Source organism: Ostrea edulis, chromosome 4, assembly GCF_947568905.1.
Source record: "Ostrea edulis chromosome 4, xbOstEdul1.1, whole genome shotgun sequence".
NCBI lineage: Eukaryota > Metazoa > Mollusca > Bivalvia > Ostreida > Ostreidae > Ostrea > Ostrea edulis.
Window position 1 is genome coordinate 54,009,908 of NC_079167.1, and position 25,539 is coordinate 54,035,446.

Below are 25,539 nucleotides of genomic sequence, written 5' to 3' on the forward strand. Positions count from 1 at the left end.
CCCCCCCCCCCCCCCCATAAAAAGAAAACAAAAAAAAATCAGAGGGCCGCGTTGCAGCTAAATTATTAATTGCATGTGGTTTTATACCAAGTCAGCAAAATTTCGGCTATAAATCATTAATTATGTACTTTGTGTATTACAGATCGGGAGGACCAGTCTATTCTTTGCACGTGAGTACTCAAAATGTGAACAAATTAGCACAGGGGAGATAAAATAAAGTCCAGAGTTGTTGAAATTTTTAAATAACTGAAGAGTTGATGGTTCTGTCATACTGGACAAAGTTTGCTCAGACCAGATATATTTACCTTGTATTGCATAGAAAGAAAGAAAAACAACTGCACCAAAATGCTTTTTATTGTTTTAACAGTAATACATCTTAATAATAATAATGATTGGTTTTATATAGCGCCTTTTCCAGCGTATGCTGCTCAAATCGCTTTACAATAATCAATGTACATTATTACCCCGGCAGACCTTATATCAATCTAGAACTTTCTCAGCCTCCTAGGAAGCATACAGTGCAAGCTGCCATTACAAGCGCTAGAGCACTAACATTCTAACAATATCTTTCTCTGTCCATAGCCAGGTACCCCTTTTACACTTGGGTGGAGTGAGGAAATTCATGTAAAGTGCCTTTCCCAAGGACACAATGTCAGCCCTGCCACGGCCAGGACTCGAACCCACGACCTTTTGGTCGAGAGTCTGACGGCCTAACCACTCGGCTACCGACGCAATACCCATATAATACTCAATAATCTTCCACTCATTTTCAGCCAAACATGGTCAGTTTTCCAAGCATCTGGAACTGACAAACATGGAAGCCTTCATAATCATACCCCCCGCAACAAGTTGCGGGGGGGGGGGGGGGGGTTATACTGGAATCGGGTTGTTCGTCTGTCCGTCCGTCCGTCTGTAGACGCAATGGTTTCCGGACTCTAAAGCATTATCCTTTCCACCTACCGTCACCATATCATACATATGGACTACCCATGGGATGAAGATGTTCCCTATCGATTTTGGGGTCAAAAGGTCAAAGGTCAAGTGCACTGGACATCGAAGAAGCAATATGGTTTCCGGGCTCTAAAGCATTATCCTTTCCACCTACAGTCACCATATCATACATATGGACTACCCATGGGATGAAGATGTTCCCTATCGATTTTGGGGTCAAAAGGTCAAAGGTCAAGTGCACTGGACATCGAAGTAGCAATATGGTTTCCGGGCTCTAAAGCCTTATCCTTTCCACCTGCAGTCACCATATCATACATATGGACTACCCATGGGATGAAGATGTTCCCTATCGATTTTGGGGTCAAAAGGTCAAAGGTCAAGTGCACTGGACATCGAAGAAGCAATATGGTTTCCGGGCTCTAAAGCGTTATCCTTTCCACCTACAGTCACCATATCATACATATGGACTACCCATGGGATGAAGATGTTCCCTATCGATTTTGGGGTCAAAAGGTCAAAGGTCAAGTGCACTGGACATCAAAGTAGCAATATGGTTTCCGGGCTCTAAAGCCTTATCCTTTCCACCTGCAGTCACCATATCATACATATGGACTACCCATGGGATGAAGATGTTCCCTATCGATTTTGGGGTCAAAAGGTCAAAGGTCAAGTGCACTGGACATCGAAGTAGCAATATGGTTTCCGGGCTCTAAAGCATTATCCTTTCCACCTGCTGTCACCATATCATACATATGGACTACCCATGGGATGAAGATGTTCCCTATCGATTTTGGGGTCAAAAGGTCAAAGGTCATGCGCACTGGACATCGAAGTAGCAATATGGTTTCCGGGCTCTAAAGCGTTATCCTTTCCACCTACAGTCACCATATCATACATATGGACTACCCATGGGATGAAGATGTTCCCTATCGATTTTGGGGTCAAAAGGTCAAAGGTCACGCGCACTGGACATCGAAGTAGCAATATGGTTCGGTTTGTCATGCCATTTGTTTTTTACACTCAGAAAAGAGGTAGTTTATACCTATTACCAACACCCTTTGGGAGATTGGGGTAAGCGGGGGGGTATTCTTAGTGAGCATTGCTCACAGTACCTCTTGTATTTTAAGTGGTCCAGGTTCAGTATTTTTTTTTTCTCTTACCAAGTTGTTTGTTTTACGTCCCATCAGGAATTTCCCCCTCATATTGAGACATCACCAGCTGTAGGTGAAATACCACAAATTTATATCTGATACTTTTGTACTCTGACTAAGGCCATAATAGTGAGGGTTCTTTAATGTGTTAACACCTGCCGCGACAGAGGTCATGTTTGAAAGACCTGTGACTCTCACTGCTAAATGCGGAGCATTTGGCAAGGCTGTATTTATATCTTAGATTTAATGCAGCCATGGCACGAACAGAACACAAACTTGCGTCCTTCCAGTTATGAAGCAAACGCTCTACCACTGATGCCTGAGCTACCATGACTGGTCTTTTCTTACTGGGTAAAGAACGTTTCATAAATTTGATCGGCCACATGGCCATGTTGTTTGAGTGACCATTACTTGCAGATCCTGAACCCAATCTCTAAAATAATTGGATCACGTCCAATATTTTCAATGGTCATTTGGACTGACGTTCTCTAAGAGGTTATTACTGGCCTTGCAGACAGGACTGACAGATTTTGACAATTCTGAAAGTCGGTGCTTAATGTAGCTCTTTGGGAAATTATTGGGACAGAGAACTACAGATCCACCCCTTATAGAAACCTTTGATTTACAGCACAGAAAAATCTGCACATGGGTATTCCTTGTGACAAGATCTTTCTGTGTGTACTAAACCTTTTGACCCTGTGACATTGACCTTGGAGTTTGACCTACATTTTGAAAACTTTAACCTTGCTGATAACTTTTAAAGAGCAAGTGCTAGAACTTTGATATTTCACATGAGTATTCCTTGTGACAAGACCTTTCCCTGGGTACCAACATTTTTTACCCTGTGACCTTGACCTTGAAGTTTAACCTACTTTTTGAAAACTTTAAACCTTGCTATTAACTTTTGAACAGTAAGTGCTAGAGCTTTGATATTTCTCATGAGTATTCCTTGTGACAAGACCTTTCCGGGAGTACTAAACCTTTTGACCTTGGCATTTTACCTACTTTTTAAAAAATTTGACATTGGTCATAACTTCTAAATGGTAAATATTAGAGCTTTCATCTTGCACATGAGCATTTCTTGTGACAAGATCTTTCTACTGGTACCAAGATATTTGTCCTTTTGACCTTGGCCATCTTTGGAATTGGCCATTATCGGGGGCATTTGTGTTTCACAAACACATCTTGTTTCACATGGGAACTCTCTGAGAAAAAAGGCTGATATTAAATGCGACTTTTATGTCAGTACTTCTTTTCATACTTGACTTTTTCTTTGTGAAGAAGGTGCCCTTGTTTTGTATTGACATAAAGTTGCAAGAACACAAGAAGAACATTCCAGAAAATTCCAATCCGTTGAGGGTTTCGACAGTTAGCAATACTAGGGAATCGTGTAGTTTGACCAAAATAACCCTAACATATATAATAAGTAATATAGATAAGAAAAAAGATACAAGTAATCCATAAGCCAAATATGACATTTTTTTAATCTAGCTCTTTCTTAATCTAACTTTCATGACTTAAATCAATGTGTGTTAGGTCATTCAAAACGAAAATCAACTTATCCTACCCACCTTGATAAATGTGGGTCAGAGTACATCAACCAAAAAAATTTTAATGATGGCCTGAGATTTGAATTTTTTTTTTACAATAATTGAAAGAAGAGATTATGTTCATATTTAGAAAATGTATTGACAATTTTTAGATTTGTTACAGAATATGCACATTTGCAAAACACATTATTATCATTTTTATGCCATTTATAATGTAAGTAACATCATATGTTCTGGAATTTGAGAATGACTGTTTAGAGTGTTTTTTCCAGTAAAACTTTCTATAGCACTATTAGTATATGTACAACATTGATATTGCATGTACATGAACTTGCATATATCATAATACTGATTAAGTATTTCCAATATTTTTTGTTCTTTGATAAATTATCATCGGAAAATGCCAAATTTCTGAGTGAGTCTTTTGATTTTGGTATTAGAGATTGATATAGATAATAAAAGTTTTAGGTGTAATGAAATCATTGTGATTTGCTTTCCTAACCTACCCTATTTTTCCATCCTCATCTCCATTTCTAGCTTGTCGGGATGAATGTTTTGTCATGTCCCCCATTGTTGACGGCGGTGTCACACTGTAAGGAAAAATCTTAACCTTGTCTATAAGTCTATGTTTTGAATCAATGGGAACAGGGCTTTGATATTTCACTTGGATGTCTCGTGACATGGCCTTTCTTTTTGGCACCAAGTCTTTGACCTTGTGACTTCTACCTTTGACTTTTGACCTATGTTTTGAAAGCTTTTAACCTTAAACTCGGGATCAGGATCCCGTTATCATAATCAAATTATCTGCCCTTGGTTATTCCCAAAAGTTGATAATGCTGAGTTAAGATGACAAAAAGTAATATTAAACACTATTTTGATATGTTAGTCGTGGTCAAAAAACAGGAAAGCTTCCTTGTATAAATGGAGATTTCCATTTCGTTTAATCTTAGACATCTGGGACGAGGACTGGGTCTCCATTAGGGTTTAAAGTTGCACATGTATAGTTGTAAAATAAAAAAAAATTATGACCTTCTGAAGAACAACAACGCTACAAATTTCAAGCATCCTCATAGAGAGTACGTTTTATATGTCAGAGAGGAATTGGAATGCTGAAGGCATGCATGGCTATAAATTGGTAATATGTATGGGACCTAAGTATGAAACAGTTAAGTGTCATCCAGTAGTGAGGGCTTTATTATCGGCTGTCGTTAACTAGCCAGGTCTGCTGACACACAGTTCATTTAATGATGGCCTCAGGTTGTTGATCAAATATATTATGCAAGAAAGTCTTCCAGGGACTTAAATTTGATTGAACAATAGTGGCCACTCTCCAGAGGAGATGGTAGTTTACTAAATGAACTAGAGAACTGTCAACTTTCTAAAGCTAGCATGTCGATGAGGAAGACACACCTAGAGTATTAAATTTATGTATCAGACTTTAGAAAAAAAAGTTTAGATTCTCCTTTCATTGTTCGTAGCTTAAAGGCTTTTATATTTCCTGTTTGGATTTGGAGCAAAACTTTGTGTAGGTGTTAAATGGCCGAACAGATCTTTACTTGTCATGTAAATTCTCGTGCATATTTAGACATGAAATGCAAACACTGAATAAATGGGAAGAGAAATGCAAAATACGGAGTAAACAGGAAGAGTGAAATAGATTATAACGGACGTATTTGATGCCTGTTAAACAGTTTTAAAAGTCAGAGTATAGAATCGAGGTTGTCATAGTTGTTATGCCAATAAGATATTCCAATCTATATTGTTGGTACATCAATAATTAAAAATAATATTAAGCATATATGCATATTCATTGATACATGTAACTGAAGCAAATTTGACCTTTAAAGTCAAACTGAAATCTATACTGTCATACCTCTGTAATGATGGTACAGGTGCACTGTAATGATAGTATAACAGTCATGGAATAAAGTGTTTTTATTGCAGTGGAGAATCAGGGGCTGGAAAAACAGAAAACACCAAGAAAGTGATCCAATACTTGGCTCATGTTGCTGCCTCCAATAGATCCAATCGCTCATCCGTGTCCAACCTGCATGTCACGGTAAGAATCTGACAGCTGCAAGGCTAGTGTAGATGACCACCTGTAGGTCTTGATAGCCAGGATGTGGAATGTCAATGTTGTGTGCAATATTATAGTGCTTCTTTTAATATTTTTTTTGTTTACTTCACTACTGTAGAATATAAACAATCCCTTTACTGTCACTACCATCCCAGAAATACAGTATGAATGTTTAGTAGTAGGGAATGGTGTTATAAAGCAGTTCAACAACACGCAAAAATTCAAACGTAAGATAACAGATCCTGAAGCATGATACTATATGTTCAAATCGTTCCTTGAAAACTGTTCATTATTCCATGCAAACTTTTGGTGTTCTGTACAGATTGTTAGATTGTTCTGTGCAGACTGTTTGGTGTTCCATGCAGATTGTTTGGTGTTCCATGTAGATTGTTTGGTGTTCCGTGCAGATTGTGTGGTGTTCCGTGCAGATTGTTTGGTGTTTTGTACAGATTGTTTGGTGTTCTGTGCAGATTGTTTGGTGTTCTGTGCAGATTGTGTGGTGTTCCGTGCAGATTATTTGGTGTTCTGTGCAGATTGTTTGGTGTTTTGTGCAGATTGTTTGGCATTCTTTGCAAAGTTTTCATCATTCCACATAATTATTTCCATGCCAACCCCTTCCATGTAAGAAGTGTTTGATGCGGGAGTACCATTCATTCAAGCTATGCCCAAAGAAATGTGCAGGCTGTTCAAGTTACACCCCTAGAAACTTCCAGACCATGCAAAATGTGCAATCATTCTGCTAAGGGATCTGGGAAAAGTGGATGTAGATCAGAATTAAAGCAGTTATTTTGAAATTACACAGGTAGACTTAATCTGGCAAGTTTAATATATTAAAACCACCAGGCAGAGCAAAACGCCTACATTCATAGCCTTTGAAGTGATTTCAATAGTTTTTTCCGCATGAGAATAGATTGTCTTTCATTATTTAATAAATATTTTTTTAATGAAAATTGTTTATCAGAACTATCTGAAATGTTCAGTGATCTGTTTATAACTTGTATATTCTGTGCAAATTTCAAAGTTTGTTTTATCATAATAGAGGTTGGCTAATCCATCTATTTGAAGTCTTTGACTTCTTGCAGAAAGTGTGAAAGAGTGCCGGGGTGATGGAGACATAAGAGCTGTTTATGAAATTTTTTCGTTTGGAAACTGAACAATATGCAAATAGTTTTCTTTGGCTTATTGAAACAATTACAACCATACGAGAAAGTAATATGCTTCAGGGTCTGTACATAGGCGCACCAAATGACATTGAAAAAAAAGTAGTTGATTGTGTGTCCAGTGTCTGCCAAGGACTTACAAAATCATTAGACATTTAGTACAACGCATCTTGATTTCACCACAGCGTTAATGAAACCAGAGAAAAATGATCTTTCCCAGAATATTTGTAAAAAAAAATAATCTAAAAGATGTATATTGATAAATTCATTATTTATCATCTTTGTACAACTGTTGACAGTGATATTGCATAGGGAGAACTGGTCACATGATTAGATGGTTGCTGTTGTTTCTTCTGCTTTTGTTGACATTTTTGTTGAGTGGGTGAACATATTGATGTAGCATTCCAACTTCTTGCAAGGTTTAATCTCAGCTCACCCAGACATGATGCTCTAAAATTACTTTTCCTTGACCATTTCAAGCTTGGCATTGGAAACATGTTACACTGTTACTTTCGCAGTGATTCAGATTGGCAAATGGCTTAATAAAAAATAAAAGAATAAAATCGGCAGACCAAAAAATAACTGATAGGCCCGAGTGGACTATAAAATTTGGTTTGTTGGACAGAGTTGTCAATTGTATTTTATTGTTTACTGGCCACGGAAGAATTATCACTAATCCTTCTTGAAAGATAATTTGTAAAGACAAGTTTGATAGGTTAGGGAGGGGACTTTTGATGAATCAAAAATACTTACAGTGCGTGTACATTGACTGACAAAACAAAAAAAACGAGTTAAAATGCTTCTGAAGATGTTTAAAGTCAGAAACGAACCCCACTTAATGTGGGAAAGTTTGCATCCAACAACACAGCAAATGACAGAAAAGGAAAGTAAGAAGCAGTATAAATTCCAGATGAAGTAGCACAGTTTAAATCCTTGGCTATATTAGAACTCTGAGGAAAATGATGTGATGTCTGATGTTTGCATCAAAGGGGGGGGGGGGGGGGGGGGGGGGAATCTTATCATTATGAATCAAATGGAAATGATGTTACTGAATTTAATGATAACTCTTCATCTTCATTGCTTGGAAAAATACATTGGTCATATCTGACTAGAAAGATATTTAAAAAAGAAAATAAAATGTAAAAGAATCAATGTTTTATTTTCATGTTTATTTTGTAGACTTCATAAAAATACTAATGACCTAACTTTAATGAATTACCAAAATGGCCTCTATTTTCTGTAGCATTTAAGTTCCCTGTCCTGTAAAGCTCCATTCCAATCTGAATCATGAGTCTGTATGGTGAATATTTTAGTGTAAGATAGTAACAGTTAGTATAGTCGCTAGGGTGGAAGGTCTCAGTATGCAGGTGGAAGGTTTATTGTAAGCATAGACCACTAAGACATAGCTTTCCTGTTATCTTAGCAACTTGACAACCAGTTAGTGAAATAGAGGACAAAGGGGGGGAAAACTGGCCTTTATCTGCCTAAATATTGATCCTGGCAGTCATCACATCCACAGTGAGACTGGGGCAGAGGACAATGCTGTGTGATGTGGTTTATCATTAGAATTCATTTGAGTCTCTTAATCTGGCATTTGTATTGATCTGCCCATCTGTTATCTTTGAGATGTGCGAGATCCCATCTTTTGTTTTGCTTCCTGCTTATCAAGAATTGAATAGAAAGTCAAGACTAAGGATGTATTTAAAGATACATGTGCATTGCTATAGAAAATATAAAATGGATGAAATAAAGGAAGTTTAAGAGAGTGTAAAACATCTCAGGCTTTAAGTGGTCCTACTCAAATTAATTAAAAATACTTTTGTATGCATGAAATTTATAGTAGTTTGCTTAATTAAGTAGTAGTCAAGATGTAGAATCTCTGCTGTAGGAAAGGGTTTTGCTTGTTTTGCATAATATGTTTGTGTCACTTAAATTTACAGCCGCATATCGTTCAGCAGGTAATTAAAGACATTTAAACCTTTCATATTCTGAATATATTATTTTATATTTTACTCAATAATACAATATCTTGAATTATAATCCATCCATTTCTTTCTTCCATCTTCACATATGGTACCTGAACACAATTTAGGAATCTTTATGAAGGTCCAAACTTTTTGCCATGCATGATAACATATTTCTGACCCAGCATGTGTATTTCTTTTGATTTCACTGTTGATGATGTCTAATTAATTTGTCTCTTTTCTCTGTGGACTTCCTTCATAGAGCAAAGACATCAATCTTGTAAGTACCAAGAGCTCAAATCATTTCTACTGCTCTGGAGTCTATCTTGCAACCACCAGCTTGAAATCATGTATAATATCTGCCAAAATGTAGACAGCTTTTGGCACTTGGGCCTCATATTGACACTAAGAATGTTTGTTGGATGAAGACGTGTTTTGATAATTTTATTCTTCATTTGTATAATTATAAAGTTGCAGATTAGATCACTGCAGTAAGATTTTAGATGATTTTAGAAGATTTTAGATGACTTGGATGTGGCCACATTCAGACATGATGAAAAAACTTGTGAATATTATGTAGCTTTCCATAAAATGTGTTCTCAGGAGCGTTTTTTTTGTGTTTTTTTTTTATATTTTAATGTGGCCACTTCTAAGTCAGCATCAGATTTCTTAATTTTAAAGAAAAATATAAACCAAAATGTGATTGACAATAATTTCTGTAATTGATAATCATGCCTATGACTTCAATTTTTCTTAATGAAAGCTTGTGATTCTTAGAATTTTTACAGCTTATGTATCTGACCAGTATAAAGTGAATTTCTTTTGATGCCTTATCTTCGTTATTGTTTAGTTGATTAAGATAAATGAGCAGTTAAGTCCCATGTTGATGTAGCGGTGGTTGCATGATGTATAGTTCACTTTGTAACAGAAATGTCATGTCTAATAAATTGTATTTTGATATGTGTGTATTTAAAACTGGAATGTCTAATGCATGTGGGTTTGTTGAATAGCATGACTTTTCATGGAATGGCATCATGTGATATTGCCTCATCATGTTCATTGCTTATGTAAAAGGGAAAAAAAATGCTATGTTCAGTTATATACCTGCTGAGAATTTGGAAATGTATTGCATAGCATTTTAAAGGTAAAATTTCAATTGGTGACAAAGATGTAGATGCATATACATATACAGTATACTGAATCTACCATTGCTGTATAGAATAGCTGGCAAATGAAGAGATGTAGCCACTCAGACTGCTTACTATCATTATCCATAATTTATATCACAAATAACATGCATCAAACACATGATATAGACACAATAGCTTCACTGTCACGGTCAGTGACTCGGGATGGCTAGTCACATGTGATGTGATACAATAGCCTCATCACTGTCACGGTCAGTGACTTGGGATGGCTAATCACGTGATGTGATACAATAGCTTCATCACTGTCACGGTCAGTGACTCGGGATGGCTAGTCACATGTGATGTACAGGCAGCTGATTAGTTTGTATTAGACAGAAAGGCAGCATGAAGCAAACAGAATTTTATGGTGTAGGGGACACATCATTTGTCACGCTGTGTGTAGCACATTCTGCTGACGTTTTGTGATTAGTCTGCACATGGTCACTTGACACACCCACTTTCAATATTACAAAATGCTTGGATTACATCTACTATACCTCTAGCAAGGTGCTGGGGTCAGTTGATGAGTACTTGGTGTTCCTCCCATTTCGTCCATGTAACTTCGTAATGGACTGGAAAGAACCTGTTTTCATCATTTAAACTTAACTACCTTGTTAAACATATAGAACATGTGATCTAAGCTTTTTGTGATATTGGGTGTTGCGTGCCTGTGAATCTGCAGATGGCGATAGTACAAAATCACAAATCACATCATGTACTAGTAGAGGAAGGTGATAAACTGATTAGTTCATTAGAATGATACAGTTATGCTTTATTATAGTACCTATTCACTGGCTATGTGGACAACAGCAAATTTATTAGCTCACTCAAGCTGAAAGCTTTTCTGATCAAAATTTGTCCATGCTTGTCGTTAGTATACTCTTTGTTCACTTTTATTTTAAAACTTTTTCTCCCGAACTGACCAATTTCAACTAAACTTGTCACAAAGCCTCCTTGGGTAAAGAGGAATCAGGTTTTTTCAAATGAAGGTTTCTGCCCATGCCCTCTCTAAGGAGAACTGATTATGGTAGGGTATAAAAAAAAACCTCAAGAACTATTGAAAGCCTTTTTATATGAGGATTTGAAGTTCACACCATGGGTAAAGAGGAATCAGGTTTTTTCAAATGAAGGTTTCTGCCCATGCCCTCTCTAAGGAGAACTGATTATGATGGGGTATAAAAAAACCTCAAGAACTACTGAAAGCCTTTTTATATGAGGATTTGAAGTTAACACCATGAGTCCCTGGCCACGGTGGGGTCACAAGAATATATAGGAAATTTCTTTGAAAATTGCATTACGCAATTTGTGAAATTTCATGTAATATATAAGTATCTTTATGTAGTGTGGATTCAAGTTTGTTTCCACCATGACCCCCTGGGTTAGGACAAGTTTAAAGTGAAATATATAGGAAAACTATTTCATTTTCAAGGATAATAATGGCACAATTTATGCCCTGGGCTAGAGCTAGTGTATAGTAAATTTACATCTTGAGATTCAGAATTGCAGTAAGAATATAGAATCTTATCAACACCAATATGATAATTGATGTTTATTGAAATAATATGCAAGCACCCAGAAGTGTTGGTGTTCCAGCAAGATCTCTGTATCAGCAAGGTAGATCAGGTGAGCATTGTGGTCTGTGGGTCTTGTGTTGTCTAACAAGACAGCATCCATTTCCCTAGGAGCAGCCTCAGAAAATGGTTGCTATAATGTAGGACAAGCTGGAGATAATGGAGTATTATTGATATAATTTTGTGACAATATTTGCTTTGCATTCATGAGAAAATGGCTATCATTACAATTGGTGAAAATATCAAAGGCAAACACATTGGAAATGTAAATATTCAATTTTCTGAAAAAGTTTTCATTTTATGAAAGATGTTAAAGGGATTGCTATGGACACCAATGATGTAGATTTTTTGCGAAAAAAGAAAAAAACAGAGGTGAAATTTTATGTGTGGATCTCTGTTGTTGTCTCCAAATACTAAATTACACAATTTGAACAATGTTTGTTCCTTAAGATCCTGACTTTCTGAAAATTAATTTGTTATATTTTGAATGTAGCAATATCCTGGTAACGATATTGTGATATTATTTTTGCTGTAGTGTCATACTCAGTAGAAGCTGTTGAATGAATAGCCAGTAAATAGGTATTTTATACAAGTGAGTGTTTTGATCAAAGTTTGTCCATTGTACGTAGGTTGGTCAATAAATATTGACACTTTCAACTTCCTCTTCGCAACCACGGGATCAATTTCAACCAAACTTGCCACAGTGTCCTTTGGAAAAGGAATTTTTAAATGCAGGTTCAATGGGACAAGCCCCCATTGAAGTGGAGAAGGGTTGGAAATGATCAAGTTAGATTTGGGTAGTTCAAAAATCTTCTCATACACTACTAGATTAAAAATAACCAAACGTGATCTCTTCATTTAATATTGTTGATATGTTTTTTAACTCGGGGCTTGAGGGGGGATAGGGGTGTCAGGATGGGGTCACAACAGAGGACCAGATTATCTCCTTTTTTAACTTGAGAGGGGAGGGGGTGTCAGAGTTTAATGTTCGCGTATTTACATTTTTCTCAAGAACAATTCAACTACAGTTTGTGAAAACAAAGTGCAAGCATCCTCATATAGAAAATATTGGAATTATGGTCTCCAGGGTCAGAATAGGGTTACAATACTAGGTTTTTCACGCTACATAAGTAACCATGTAGCAGTTCACACTACATCTTGTTTCAAAGAACGAAAACCTTTTACAGGGAGAATTGGAGAATCAGCTGCTGCAGGCCAATCCTATTTTGGAGGCCTTTGGAAATGCCAAGACCATCAAGAATGACAACTCATCTAGATTTGTAAGTAATCATAAGTCAGGGAACATATCAAAATATCATTTATATGTCCAGTAAAAGAATAGGTAATATTGCTATTGCAATATAGTCCAAAAATATGTATTTGGTAATAGAATTGTCAAACTGATATTTAGGTTAACATTAGTCACTTACGTGCCCCATTGCTGTCCATGCCTGTCTTTTGTGCATTACTTTTTAAACATTTTTGACTTCTTAGAAACTGCTTGGACAATTTTTTTTTTACCTAGGGGAAAATCATTTAGGGTAGGAGAACAAAAATTTCCAATTTTGTAGTTGTGCCTTTTTGGGGCCTGAGGAGTGGGGATAAAACAACTAAATACAACCTTTAATATGATTGTTCTACTCCTGGATATCTGACATAAAAAATTATGCATAATTGTGTAGAGCATGAAAACCTAGACTAAAACTGTTAAAGACGTATGTCCATAACGGGACATCCAATTCATTGCACACTTTCCAGTCCTACACAAAATGGAAAAAGTGCTCTTATTATGTCTGCCCTATATTTACTTCCTATTTCAAATTCAGGCACAACTGTATGTTCTTGTAAATGTGGGGAATCGTAGATGAGATTTTTATTCATAGAGCGTGTTGAGAAAAAATAAGCATGCACCGTAACATTTTGAAAGGAAATTCCTGATACTCAATTCCATAGACAGATGCTCTGTGTTCTTTCTTTATGATTGAAAATTATACTTTTGATTGCCTTATTTGGAGGTCTTGCACAACTACAGGAACAACAAAAATTGGCATTCAATGTAAAATGAAACTTAAGTATGTGATTAATTGTACTATGAAAGTGTTACAATATTTGTCAGTAATATGACGCTTCATCTATTTTCAGGGAAAGTTCATCAGAATTAACTTTGATTCCTCAGGATACATATCAGGAGCCAACATAGAAACATGTATCTTTTAAATTGGTTTACAGTTTCTATATGCCCGTCGAAGACGTAGTATTATGGTATGGCGTCATCTGTCTGTCCGGACCTTGTGGGCAGGATACAGACTGAACCATAAGCCCTAGGACTTTACAACTTGGTACATTTGATCACCATGATGAGAGGAAGGTGCCTATTGTTTTTCAAGGTCAAAGGTCAAGGTCGTAGTATCAGTTTTTTAGGAAAACCTTGTGGGCAGGATACAAACCGAACTGTAAGCTCCAGGATATTATAACTTGGTATATTTGATCATCATGATGAGAGGAAGGTGCCTTTTGTTTTTAAGGTCAAAGGTCAAGGTCGTAGTATCACTTATTAGGAAAACCTTGTGGGCAGGATACAAACCGAACCGTAAGCTCCAGGATATTATAACTTGGTATATTTGATCACCATGGTGAGAGGAAGATGCCTATTGTTTTTCAAGGTCAAAGGTCAAGGTCGTAGTATCACTTATTAGGAAAACCTTGTGGGCAGGATACAAACCGAACCGTAAGCTCCAGGATATTATAACTTGGTATATTTGATCATCATGATGAGAGGAAGGTGCCTATTGATTTTCAAGGTCAAAGGTCAAGGTCCTAGTATCACTTATTAGGAAAACCTTGTGGGCAGGATACAAACCGAACCGTTAGCATATTTATGAAGTAGCGCATTCTAAGGCTATCCCTCTTTATATCTTGATATCCATTTCTACAAGCATAATAATGAATTAGCTCACAGAGGACAGTGCTAACTTCACTAAAATATGAATCCCACTAAAATATGTTTTCCTTGAGCAAAATCTACGGGCGTATTATGCCACGTTGACGTTGCTCTTGTTTTGTAAGGCCCATTGCTACCAGCAATGAAGCCTTTACAGCTGTTTTGACTGTTGTGACTGCAATGTACAGTAGCAGCAACAAAGTACTCTGTCCATAAATTCTATTATCAACTTTTCATGTGATTTTCAGTAATGTTATGAACGCGTATACTGTCTTAAAAATGATACATTTGTTTCAGTTTACTTGAATGTTTTGATGAATTTTAATGAATTTATTTTTTTTGTTTATGGACTATATGTAAATTTTTGTTTTTAGACGTAATCAAGCCTTTAAACAAATCGCGGTTGGTTTAATTCGTGGAAAAACAAATCTTAATATACTGAACCCCATTTCATGTCAATATGAAAGATTAATTCACTGAATATTAAATTCGCGGAAATTTTGTTTCAGCGAATATAGCGAAAATTAACCCTGCAAGTTAATATCCTGCTATACAGTATGTGAATATTGACTGCACACATATAGTTTCCTTAACAAGGTACAAGATCTTTTAGAAAAGTCAAGGGCTGTTAGACAAGCAGATCAGGAAAGATGTTTTCATATTTTCTACCAGTTATTTACTGGGGCCTCTGCAGAACAGAAGAGTATGTATAATTTACCCCTTACCAATTGCACATTGAAAATCTTGTGTCATGGAGTGAGGTAAACTAAATATTCAATGTATGAAATATTTAAGAAATTGTAAATAACTTGGTTTAATATTTTATTCATGTTCAACAGAGGATTTCCTTTTGGATGATATCAGAAACTACCGCTTTTTATCGGGAGGCAAAATTCCTCTGACTGGGGTAGATGATGGTACAGAATTTCGATCCACTGCAGAAGCCATGACTATTATGGGCATTGGTCCGGAGGAGCAATCTTGTAAGGAAACAAATTAAATGGACAAGCCTTATTTGTATAGATGTTAAGTTTAACATTTTTATACAGATTTCATTTTTCTCTTTCAGCCATTTTGAGAGTAGTGTCGGCTGTGCTCATGTTTGGAAATATGCAGTTTAAGCAGGAAAGCAGAAATTCGGACCAAGCTTCTCTGCCTGATGATACTGGTAATTGCAAATATGAGTTTCAGATTCTGACCAAAGTTGCTTCAACATAATTATTGTTAAATCTGTCATTCAGAATAGTAAATATTGATTCTATTGTCATTTCAAGTTGTCATTCAGAATAGTAAATATTGATTCTATTGTCATTTCAAGTTGTTGTTAAATCTGTCATTCAGAATAGTAAATATTGATTCTATTGTCATTTCAAGTTGTCATTCAGAATAGTAAATATTGATTCTATTGTCATTTCAAGTTGTCATTCAGAATAGTAAATATTGATTCTATTGTCATTTCAAGTTGTTGTTAAATCTGTCATTCAGAATAGTAAATATTGATTCTATTGTCATTTCAAGTTGTCATTCAGAATAGTAAATATTGATTCTATTGTCATTTCAAGTTGTTGTTAAATCTGTCATTCAGAATAGTAAATATTGATTCTATTGTCATTTCAAGTTGTCATTCAGAATAGTAAATATTGATTCTATTGTCATTTCAAGTTGCACAAAAAGCTTGCCACTTACTTGGTCTACCAGTGACTTCCATTGTGCAAGCTTTCCTCAGACCAAAAATTAAGGTTGGCAGAGACCAAGTCACCAAGGCACAGACCAAAGAACAGGTACAGTCACAGATTTAACAGATTAAACTGGTGGTGTGTTGATTTGGATAGTGAGGGAAATGAATGAACTAAGCTGTACAAAAAAAATAAAAAATAAAAATAGTGTGGTGTTGATTTGAATGGGAAAAAATGAACTATGAACAAACTAAGGTATTGAGAATACTGATGGTGTGTTGTTGATCTGGATAGATGAGGAAATGAACAAATTAAGCTCTAGTAAAACTGGCAGGGTGTTGATTAGGATAGACGGGGAAATGAACAAATTAAGCTCTAGTAAAACTGGCAGGGTGTTGATCTGGATAGACAGGGAAATGAACAAGTTAAGCTCTAGAAAAACTGGCAGAGTGTTGATTGGGATAGATGGGGAAATGAACAAATTAAGCTCTAGTAAAACTGGCAGAGTGTTGATTGGGATAGACGGGGAAATGAACAAATTAAGCTCTAGTAAAACTGGCAGAGTGTTGATTGGGATAGACGGGGAAATGAACAAATTAAGCTCTAGTAAAACTGGCAGGGTGTTGATCTGGATAGACAGGGAAATGAACAAGTTAAGCTCTAGTAAAACTGGCAGGATGTTGATATGGATAGACAGGGAAATGAAAAATTAATATATTGTCTATTGGGGAAACTGGTATGGTGTTGTGGATTTGAATAGACATATACATATAATGATAGGCAGGACTGTTTTCAAGGAAAATAGATGGAAATTAATGTTGTATGTCTTTAAAATAATAATAACATTTCTCCCATCACCTTGATAGTTTTTGGATGAAATAGATGTTAATCATACTTACTTTTTTGATTTTCATATAAGTGATAAAGAAATGGAGTCTTAAACAATACATACTGTGAATGTTAGCTCAGATGTCTTATGATTTTATGTTGAATTTTTTGAAATAATTTACAAATGAATAAATTGCAATGGATTAGGTTGAGTTTGCAGTGGAGGCAATGTCAAAAGCATTGTATGAGAGAATGTTCAGGTGGCTAGTGACGAGAATCAACAGATCTTTGGACAGAACCAAGCGACAGGGAGCCTCCTTCATAGGAATTTTGGATATAGCTGGATTTGAAATATTTAAGGTAAGTAAATTATCACATTGATTTGGATATTTAGTAAAGTTCACTGATGTCTATAACCCGGAATCAAGGAAATGTAACTTGAATAACAGTATTATGTATGGTCATAGGAATAAGTAATCAATACTAATGTGTAGGAATGATTGAAAGTTGGTGATGAATCCAATTTTGATGTTTGTATATTTATAAAACCCAAACTAATGTATGAATGTACCTTTTTACCTGCAGTCAAATGAGGGCAAGGTAAAGCTGTACTGTTGATTTGATTTGTATCATTACTCTGTGTGGTTTTTGCTGATGTTCAGCATGGTTTTATCAATTTGTTCACATATACTGTGGATAAATTGAATGATGTTGTTCACAGAAAAATACAAAAAGAGTGAAAGTTTTAACAAGCATTAAGTAAAGGTCTAATAATTGTGAAAAAATATTGTTATTGATTTGGTTATTATTCATGATTATATAGAATTAAAATATTGACAGTTGGAAAGACTATACATATATGGTGTGAGCCAGGCTTTGGTCCCCTAAGATTCCCTCTTAAGATTTACATAGGAATATAGTGGAAAGTTTTATAAAAATCTTTTCCAAGAACCATAAGTGTACATTTTATCAAATTGATGTGCAAGCATCCCCATCATAAAGTGTACATTCAAGTTTCTGGCTCCTTGGATCTTGTTTAGCCCTCAAGGTGTTTTTACACAGGAGTATATCAGAATTCTTTTAAGAGCCACAATGGTATCAAATTAATATGCAAGCATCCTCATGTAGTGTAGATTCACGTTTGTTGACGCCATAAACCCTGGATTTAGGATGGGATGACAGTAGGGATTCTTTGAAAATCTGCATGGCAATGGCAAGATTAGGGTCACTAAAATTTTATGTTGTACATGGGGGAAATGCCATTCCTCTCGTGAGTGATGTGGCTCCTGGCCCTCTTGTTGCAAATTGTATGTCGTTGAAAAAGTTGAATTAAGGACATTTTTCACAATCTGAAGGCTATGATGCCTTAAATTTATGATTTGAGACATTTATTTCTGACAGCAACTTAAAAAAAAAAATGCCTGAAATTGACTGGATATCATCCTGGCATTTTCATACAAGACTGGTTGAAAAATACATTTCAAATTTCAAGAGTGTACTTGAATATTCACGTTTTAAGGGGTCAAATTAGGTCCATATCATCTATGTATAGTTCTTTCAAAAAAGACCATTAAACAAAATAAAAAAACAAATCCAAAACAAAAAACATGCTATGTTGTGGCATTGATTGCTATAAAAGGGAATGTGTGTTTAATATGTATTTTGTTGAATGAAATGATGAAAATGATTGATATGAAGATGTAGTATTCATACTAATCATGTATGTTTCACACCATAAACTTGATAAAACATGCAAATGATTGCTTGTTGTATCGTAGGATAATGTTTTTGTTAGCACTGTGTACATAGAGCAAAAGTTAGGTTTTCAATCATTTAAAGTTGATAGGCCATGCTAATACACAGAATAGTTGTGATGTGGTTCGTGATGTGGAACAGTTTGTCTTTATTCTCCAATCTGACATACCGCTCAATTCCTGATTGAAATAAATTTAATCAGAGACAAAACAATAACAGCATGATATTAGTAGTTCTAACACGTCACAGATTTCTCCCATCTACAGAAATGTCCATCACTCTACTACTGCATGTACATGTAAAGTTAATGACTTATCTAACCTGATGTAGCACCTAATGTGACATTTTATTAGACATTCAGCATGTACGTTATTTCACAGAAATTATATTACGTACATTGCAAACTTGTGAAGGTATACTGTGATGTACATGTTGTGTTTTACTATGAAATTGAATTATAAACACCTGTATTTGTGAACATGGCGAGGTCAGTGAAGATATTCTTCAATACCTCTTCTTGACTGACCGGAAATTCTTGCCAATAGAGCTACAGATGTAAACTTCCAGTAAAAATTTTACATTTTGATGTAACTTTCTGGTCAGTTCATTTAATGTGAATGCCATATACTGAATCATGCTGTAGTAGTATACATACTGAACATTTGTTGGAACACTTTTACATGCTGCCACATTGAATTACAGTCAATTCTTGTCCTCTATGAATTGTGGCGATATAATGAATTTGGCAATGAATTGAAAATAGTTTTATCATACTTTATTTGTACACTTTTAATATTACTTTGCTGTTCATTTATTAAACACCTTCAAAATATATTTATGATGTGCATCATTTTAATACATAAAATATTCTGTTCTAAAATAAAATGCATCCACTATTGAATAAAAATTACCACCTTTACAAATGATATTAAACACTTTTTTACATGATTTTGAAAAACACAAGGCATAATTGATTTCTTCAGCCCCTCATCATTCCTGCTATCACAGAAGTCAGTACAGTTTCCAAGCATATTTTGCACAATTAACAGATTGAAATTCAAAGTACCAGTATTTGTGAGGATGCATACATGAAATTTAAAAATAAATTCTGAAAGGAAAACAACACTAATCCCTATTACACAATTACCTTGTTTGCTTAATGAAGTCTTTAAAATTACCTAGACTACTCAGCCTATCACTGTGTGGGATTTCACTGGTGATCTAATGTGATGACTAACAGCTTTACTGATCATGCCTTTGGTGGTATATTGAGACATTTGACACTAATTATGGACATTTGATTTGAATAAAGGGTGGTGGATGGTGGTATGCAAATTTGGCGTTTATTACAGCATGCAAATTTGGCGTTTATTACAGTAAATTTGTATCGCATGAAAGACATTTCTGATAAAATGGTTCAGTATGATGAAAAAGAAGACGAATTGTGTGGCGATAATTCAAGAATGAACTGTACATATACCATTCTGTGTGGTATGGCTGTTCTACATAAAAAATATTGTAGCTGGCATCAACAATATGAATGTAAATTTATTAAGGAAGTTAACATACCTGTCAGAATTGTTATGAATGAAAATTATAGGTTTTAAGTAATAATGTGGTGTTGGAACTTGCAAAGCCAAAATGCATTTTTAGTGCAAAATTCTAATCTACTGAGCTAATCTGACAGATGAAGAATTTAAAAGGCTATAGGAATATATTTCTGATTTTATTTTTGTGAAATTTGTGATATGTTATTTTTCCTTAATGGTGAAATGATGGCAGTCTATTCCCTTGCATGTATAATCCATAATTCTAGTATGCAATGTAGTAAATATAAGAAGGAGAAAATATTGTTCGTGACTATTTGCATCTACAAAAACAATTCACTTGCCATTATGTAAATGCTAGAAGATAGTGTCTGCACAGTTTATAGTGTAACCTCGATTTACTCTACAATTCAGAAGCTGTGTTGTATTGTGTTATAGAATATGGTGGTAATATTCGAAATTGATTTGGCATGTCGGCATGGTGTTATTTCTTTTTTCTAAGCAGTTTTGTTAACTGAAGAAGATAAGACTTAATTAGAGGAGTGTTGAATGTTCCCTATGTGGCATGCCTTAATTAGTTGTTAAATGCTTGAAGTTTTTTGAGTTTTCCATCCATTTATGATTTAATTTGATGAAATACTCTTTTGTAATATCCAACATAATTTGGTATGGAAGAGATGTATACAAACCATGATATTAAATCTTTAAAAAATATGTTGAGAAATGAATAGATGAAAATGTGCCTGGAAGTAATATTTCTTTGGTCCGAGCAGGGGTTATTATTTGCATATTAATCTGATTTCACCTGTTCCTATTTTACAATGAGATTTTGTTTTGCAGATGAACTCCTTTGAGCAACTGTGTATTAATTACACCAATGAGAAATTGCAACAGCTGTTTAATCACACAATGTTTATCCTGGAACAAGAAGAATACCAGAGAGAGGGCATTGAGTGGAAGTTTATTGATTTTGGACTGGATCTTCAGCCCACCATTGATCTTCTAGAAAAAGTAAAATAATTAGCATTTACTTGTGCTTAAAATATTTTGGAGATTGTTTTATTCAGTATTTAAGTCAGTCAGACATAATTTGATTCAAGCTAACAGTACGATGGAAATGTTATAAACTAAGAACTGTGTTTTCAGCCCCTGGGTATCCTAGCACTGCTGGACGAGGAATGCTGGTTCCCAAAGGCCACAGACAAAACATTCATTGACAAAGTCGTGGCACAACATTCCACACATCCCAAGTTCAGAAAACCAGATTTCAGAGCTGATGCTGATTTCAGCCTCATTCATTATGCCGGCCAGGTCTGTACATATAGTTTTGTCAATCAGTCTAAACTTGACCAACTTGACTCATTGATTACAGATTTCAGAAAAGATGCTACATCACCACGAATAATTTTAGTACAAATCATTATGCTTTGAAAAGTAAAATATGGAACAGAAAAGATCTGTTTGTATCTTATTTTCAAGATGACATCGATTAAAATATAAAATGATTCATTTAACTTCAAAGGTGGATTACTCTGCTAGTCAATGGTTAATGAAGAATATGGATCCACTGAACGAAAATGTGGTGTCTCTAATGCAGAATTCCTCGGATCCATTTGTCTCAGCAATATGGAAAGATGGTAATATTTGGTTTTTAAATGAATTAGAAGTTGATTCAGTAAATGTAACGAAGGACAATTGATGTATGCAGACAAATACAAAATCTTTATGATAAGTACCAAAGTTATTTAAGAGATTAAAAGTGACAATTACACTAACATTGTCCAAGTTACTTTAGCTACATTGAATAGTGTGGTTTCCAAGTTTAATGCTGATCCAGAGGTGTGAATCTTGAATTAAGGTTAAGTTTGCAAGGTCAAGTGCACAAGACAAACTTGATTTTAAAATCTTGACTGAGATACATTTATATCTTATGCACAATGTTTGGAGTTAGTTCAGACTCTAAATTTGGTATAAGGTATTTGTATCTTATTGAATGACTGCTAACTGAAAGGTGTATTCTGCAATTAAGCCATTTCCTCATGTGTGGAAAGGTTATGAGATAAATTATGTGTGACTTAGAAACACAGTATGCTGTATATAGTCACACAATTTTTCTGTGTTTTAACATTGAAGGAATGCTTGTGGTGTATTTTTTTCCAAACATCATGTTCTTGTTTTTTTTTGTTTTTTGTTTTTTTTTCATCTTTGGAACCAGTAAAATTCAAAGTACATTGCACTTTGTTCTTCAGCTGAAATTGTTGGTATGGGAGCCACTGCTGGTGGAGACACTATGTTTGGATCTCGAACAAGAAAGGGAATGTTTAGGACTGTTGGTCAATTGTACAAGGAACAGTTAGCCAAACTGATGGCCACGCTACGCAACACCAACCCCAACTTTGTGAGATGTATCATTCCAAATCATGAGAAAAAGGTCAGTCTATCATGGGTTGTGCATAGTACAGTGGAACTTCAGTTTCTTGAACACCGATATCTTGAATACCATGGATATATCAAAGTGATTCGGAAGTCCAAACCACTTATTCTCTTGAGTATTTTACCCTTGATATCTTGAATCCTCGAATATCTCAAAGTTTTATCTTGGTCCCATCGAGTTCGAGATAACGAGGTTTGACTGTATTGGAAAACAAAATCTGTTGATGAATGAATATTACAATCCTAAGCAATTAGAATTTCTTGTCCTTTTGAATATCATTGTTCTGTTTATTGTAAAGGCTGGCAAGATTGATTCTCCCCTGGTGCTGGAGCAGCTAAGATGTAATGGTGTACTGGAAGGAATTAGGATCTGTAGACAAGGCTTCCCCAACAGAATTCTCTTTCAAGAGTTCCGTCAGAGATATGAAATTCTCTGTCCAAATTGCATTCCTAAGGGATTCATGGATGGAAAGAAGGCTGTAGAAAGAATGGTAAGCAATAAAAAGGGAGGTACAGAATCTGAGTTAAACGCAGATTGTGTTATGTTTGACGTCAGATTTCTTTGAAGCATTAGCATATTAGCAAATGGAATTTTGCTTTAGGACAGGATGAAAACTAAATATTTCTGTTGTATTAGATTGCAGCCTTGGAACTGGATCCAAACCTGTACCGCATCGGTCAGAGTAAGATATTTTTCCGAGCTGGTGTACTTGCTCATCTGGAGGAGGAGAGAGATCTCAAATTAACAGATATCATTATACAGTTCCAGTCTCTGTGCAGAGGATTAATAGCCAGGAGGTACTAAAATCACATTCGATTTTATGCCCCAAGTCAATGATAGGAAGAAACATTGTTTTGGTCCGTCTGTCTCTTTCTCTATCTTCAACTTTAATCGTGGTCTGCTATTGAACCATATAAGATAAGTTTCATGATTGATGAACTGAAGGATTGAAATTGACTGATATTTATCATGGTTAAGGTCAAATTTGCCTCAACTGAATTTGGATATTTATTGGGGGGCATTGTATTAACTAGCAAGCAGATTCAGTGAGCATGTCCCCATTTCAAATTACATTTATTAGTGCCTTATCAGCAGAGCCAACGGGGATAACTAGTTTTTGGGGGGGGGGGGGGGGGGGACAATTTATAAAGAATCTTGGAAGGTCTCTGCAAAATCAATTTTAGAAATATGTTAACAAGAACATTTATTACTACATGTATATGTGAGTTTGAGAACTTTCGATCTTAAAAGCAGTAGGGGGGACCCATTCTGTAATGGACTTGTGTGAAACTTAATTGCTACATCATCCAAAATTGCTGCTGACTGCTGAAAGTGGTTAAACTGTATCGATAAAATATTCTTTTGATGGTGGCGGTTGAGTGATTGGCGACTTAAAAGGGGTGGTTGCTATTGTGGGTGTATAACAAAATTCTGCCACTTGGACTTGAAATTTTGTATGTTTTGCACATGATTGACAATGATATGTGTTGATATCAATTTGATATTTCATATGTTGAAAAAAGTTACATAACACATACGGTTCATTTAATTACCGTATATACTCGCCTATAAGTCGGTCCGTCTATAAGTCGGTTGTATTTTTTAGGGTTATTTTGTAGGAATTTGCCATTGACCCGCTTATAAGTCGGTACAAATTTTTGTCAGAATCGGTTGACAATTTCAAGTCAATGCTCTAGTGTTTTTACCTATGTTTCAACAAATATTTTGAGAAATTGATAATTATTGGGTGCTCAATATCCAAGCCATATGTGTTAGGGGTTTAAACACAACCCTTGATCAGTTATGGGCAATGATCCCTTGTTTATCTAAGCAATTATGGTCTCCTAATTACCAGTACCTGACACCGTGTTTACTTAGTGGCACGCGCCTCGTGAAAACTGTTACTGTGGGATTCCGGTATAATTCATTGTATCAACAATAGAGTTTTTAAGAGTCAAGAATGATGATCTAAATTATCTGTTAACAATATCATTTTTTTATGAAATATATTTCAGTGGGTATACATATGAATATTTCAATATTAAATCGGGTTCGTGATTCAATTTTACCGATAAACGATAAATGAGTTGAATTGAAAGTATTAGTTACGGGTAAATAATTTTTAACTAAACAAAAATATGTAAATACTTCTACTTTATACATGATTTTAAAATGCATAAACAATACACTATGTCTAGATATTTGTGAACAATAATCATTTGTGTGGTAGTCCATGATAATCGTCGGAGTTGTTTAAAAAAAAAAACCCACTACATTACGCCACCCAGAAAAATACCAATCTTCTTAGGACGCGCCTATAAATCGGACATAGAGTTTTGGACCAAAAATTGACTCTCAAAAATCCGACTTATAGGCGAGTATATACGGTATGCCAGATCACATTTGTTGATGGCCATATTATATACCTTTGGTTTTTTTTCTTCTTCTGTGAAATAGAAATTACCAGAGGCGATTACAGCAGCTTAGTGCAATCAGAGTTATTCAGAGAAATTGTGCAGCCTACCTTAAACTCCGGAACTGGGCATGGTGGAGATTGTTCACAAAGGTAAAACAGCATTCAGTTGCTAAAATAAAAATAGGAACAAATTGAAACCATTTTTTGGTATAGTGAAAGTGAAAAATACACCAATTGCCTCTCTTGCTGTAGGTGAAGCCGCTTTTGCCTGTCACTGGGCAAGAAGAGAAGATCTCTCAAAAAGAAAAAGAAGTGGAGAAATATAAGGAAA

At 35.4% G+C, this 25,539-nt stretch overlaps 1 protein-coding gene across 18 annotated transcripts in view; it reads left to right on the forward strand.

Moving 5' to 3' along the window:
- LOC125672156 (myosin heavy chain, non-muscle) overlaps window positions 1-25,539 on the forward strand; it is a 62,548-nt gene that overhangs the window by 12,831 nt on the left and 24,178 nt on the right. For 6 of the 18 annotated variants that reach the window (XM_056162952.1, XM_056162960.1, XM_056162961.1 and 3 more), the window contains exons 3-22: window positions 143-170; window positions 5,597-5,711; window positions 8,830-8,847; window positions 9,116-9,133; window positions 12,799-12,891; window positions 13,754-13,817; window positions 15,157-15,255; window positions 15,392-15,535; window positions 15,622-15,720; window positions 16,215-16,333; window positions 17,264-17,416; window positions 17,642-17,656; window positions 21,199-21,369; window positions 21,505-21,669; window positions 21,881-21,995; window positions 22,608-22,789; window positions 23,091-23,282; window positions 23,429-23,589; window positions 25,250-25,358; window positions 25,461-25,539. The exon at window positions 25,461-25,539 is cut by the window's right edge and continues 125 nt beyond it. In XM_056162952.1, coding sequence (XP_056018927.1) covers window positions 143-170; window positions 5,597-5,711; window positions 8,830-8,847; window positions 9,116-9,133; window positions 12,799-12,891; window positions 13,754-13,817; window positions 15,157-15,255; window positions 15,392-15,535; window positions 15,622-15,720; window positions 16,215-16,333; window positions 17,264-17,416; window positions 17,642-17,656; window positions 21,199-21,369; window positions 21,505-21,669; window positions 21,881-21,995; window positions 22,608-22,789; window positions 23,091-23,282; window positions 23,429-23,589; window positions 25,250-25,358; window positions 25,461-25,539 — 2,139 coding nt within the window. The remainder of the gene's footprint in view (window positions 1-142; window positions 171-5,596; window positions 5,712-8,829; window positions 8,848-9,115; window positions 9,134-12,798; window positions 12,892-13,753; window positions 13,818-15,156; window positions 15,256-15,391; window positions 15,536-15,621; window positions 15,721-16,214; window positions 16,334-17,263; window positions 17,417-17,641; window positions 17,657-21,198; window positions 21,370-21,504; window positions 21,670-21,880; window positions 21,996-22,607; window positions 22,790-23,090; window positions 23,283-23,428; window positions 23,590-25,249; window positions 25,359-25,460) is intronic. The other 12 variants (XM_048908276.2, XM_048908275.2, XM_056162957.1 and 9 more) reach the window with 7 other exon arrangements.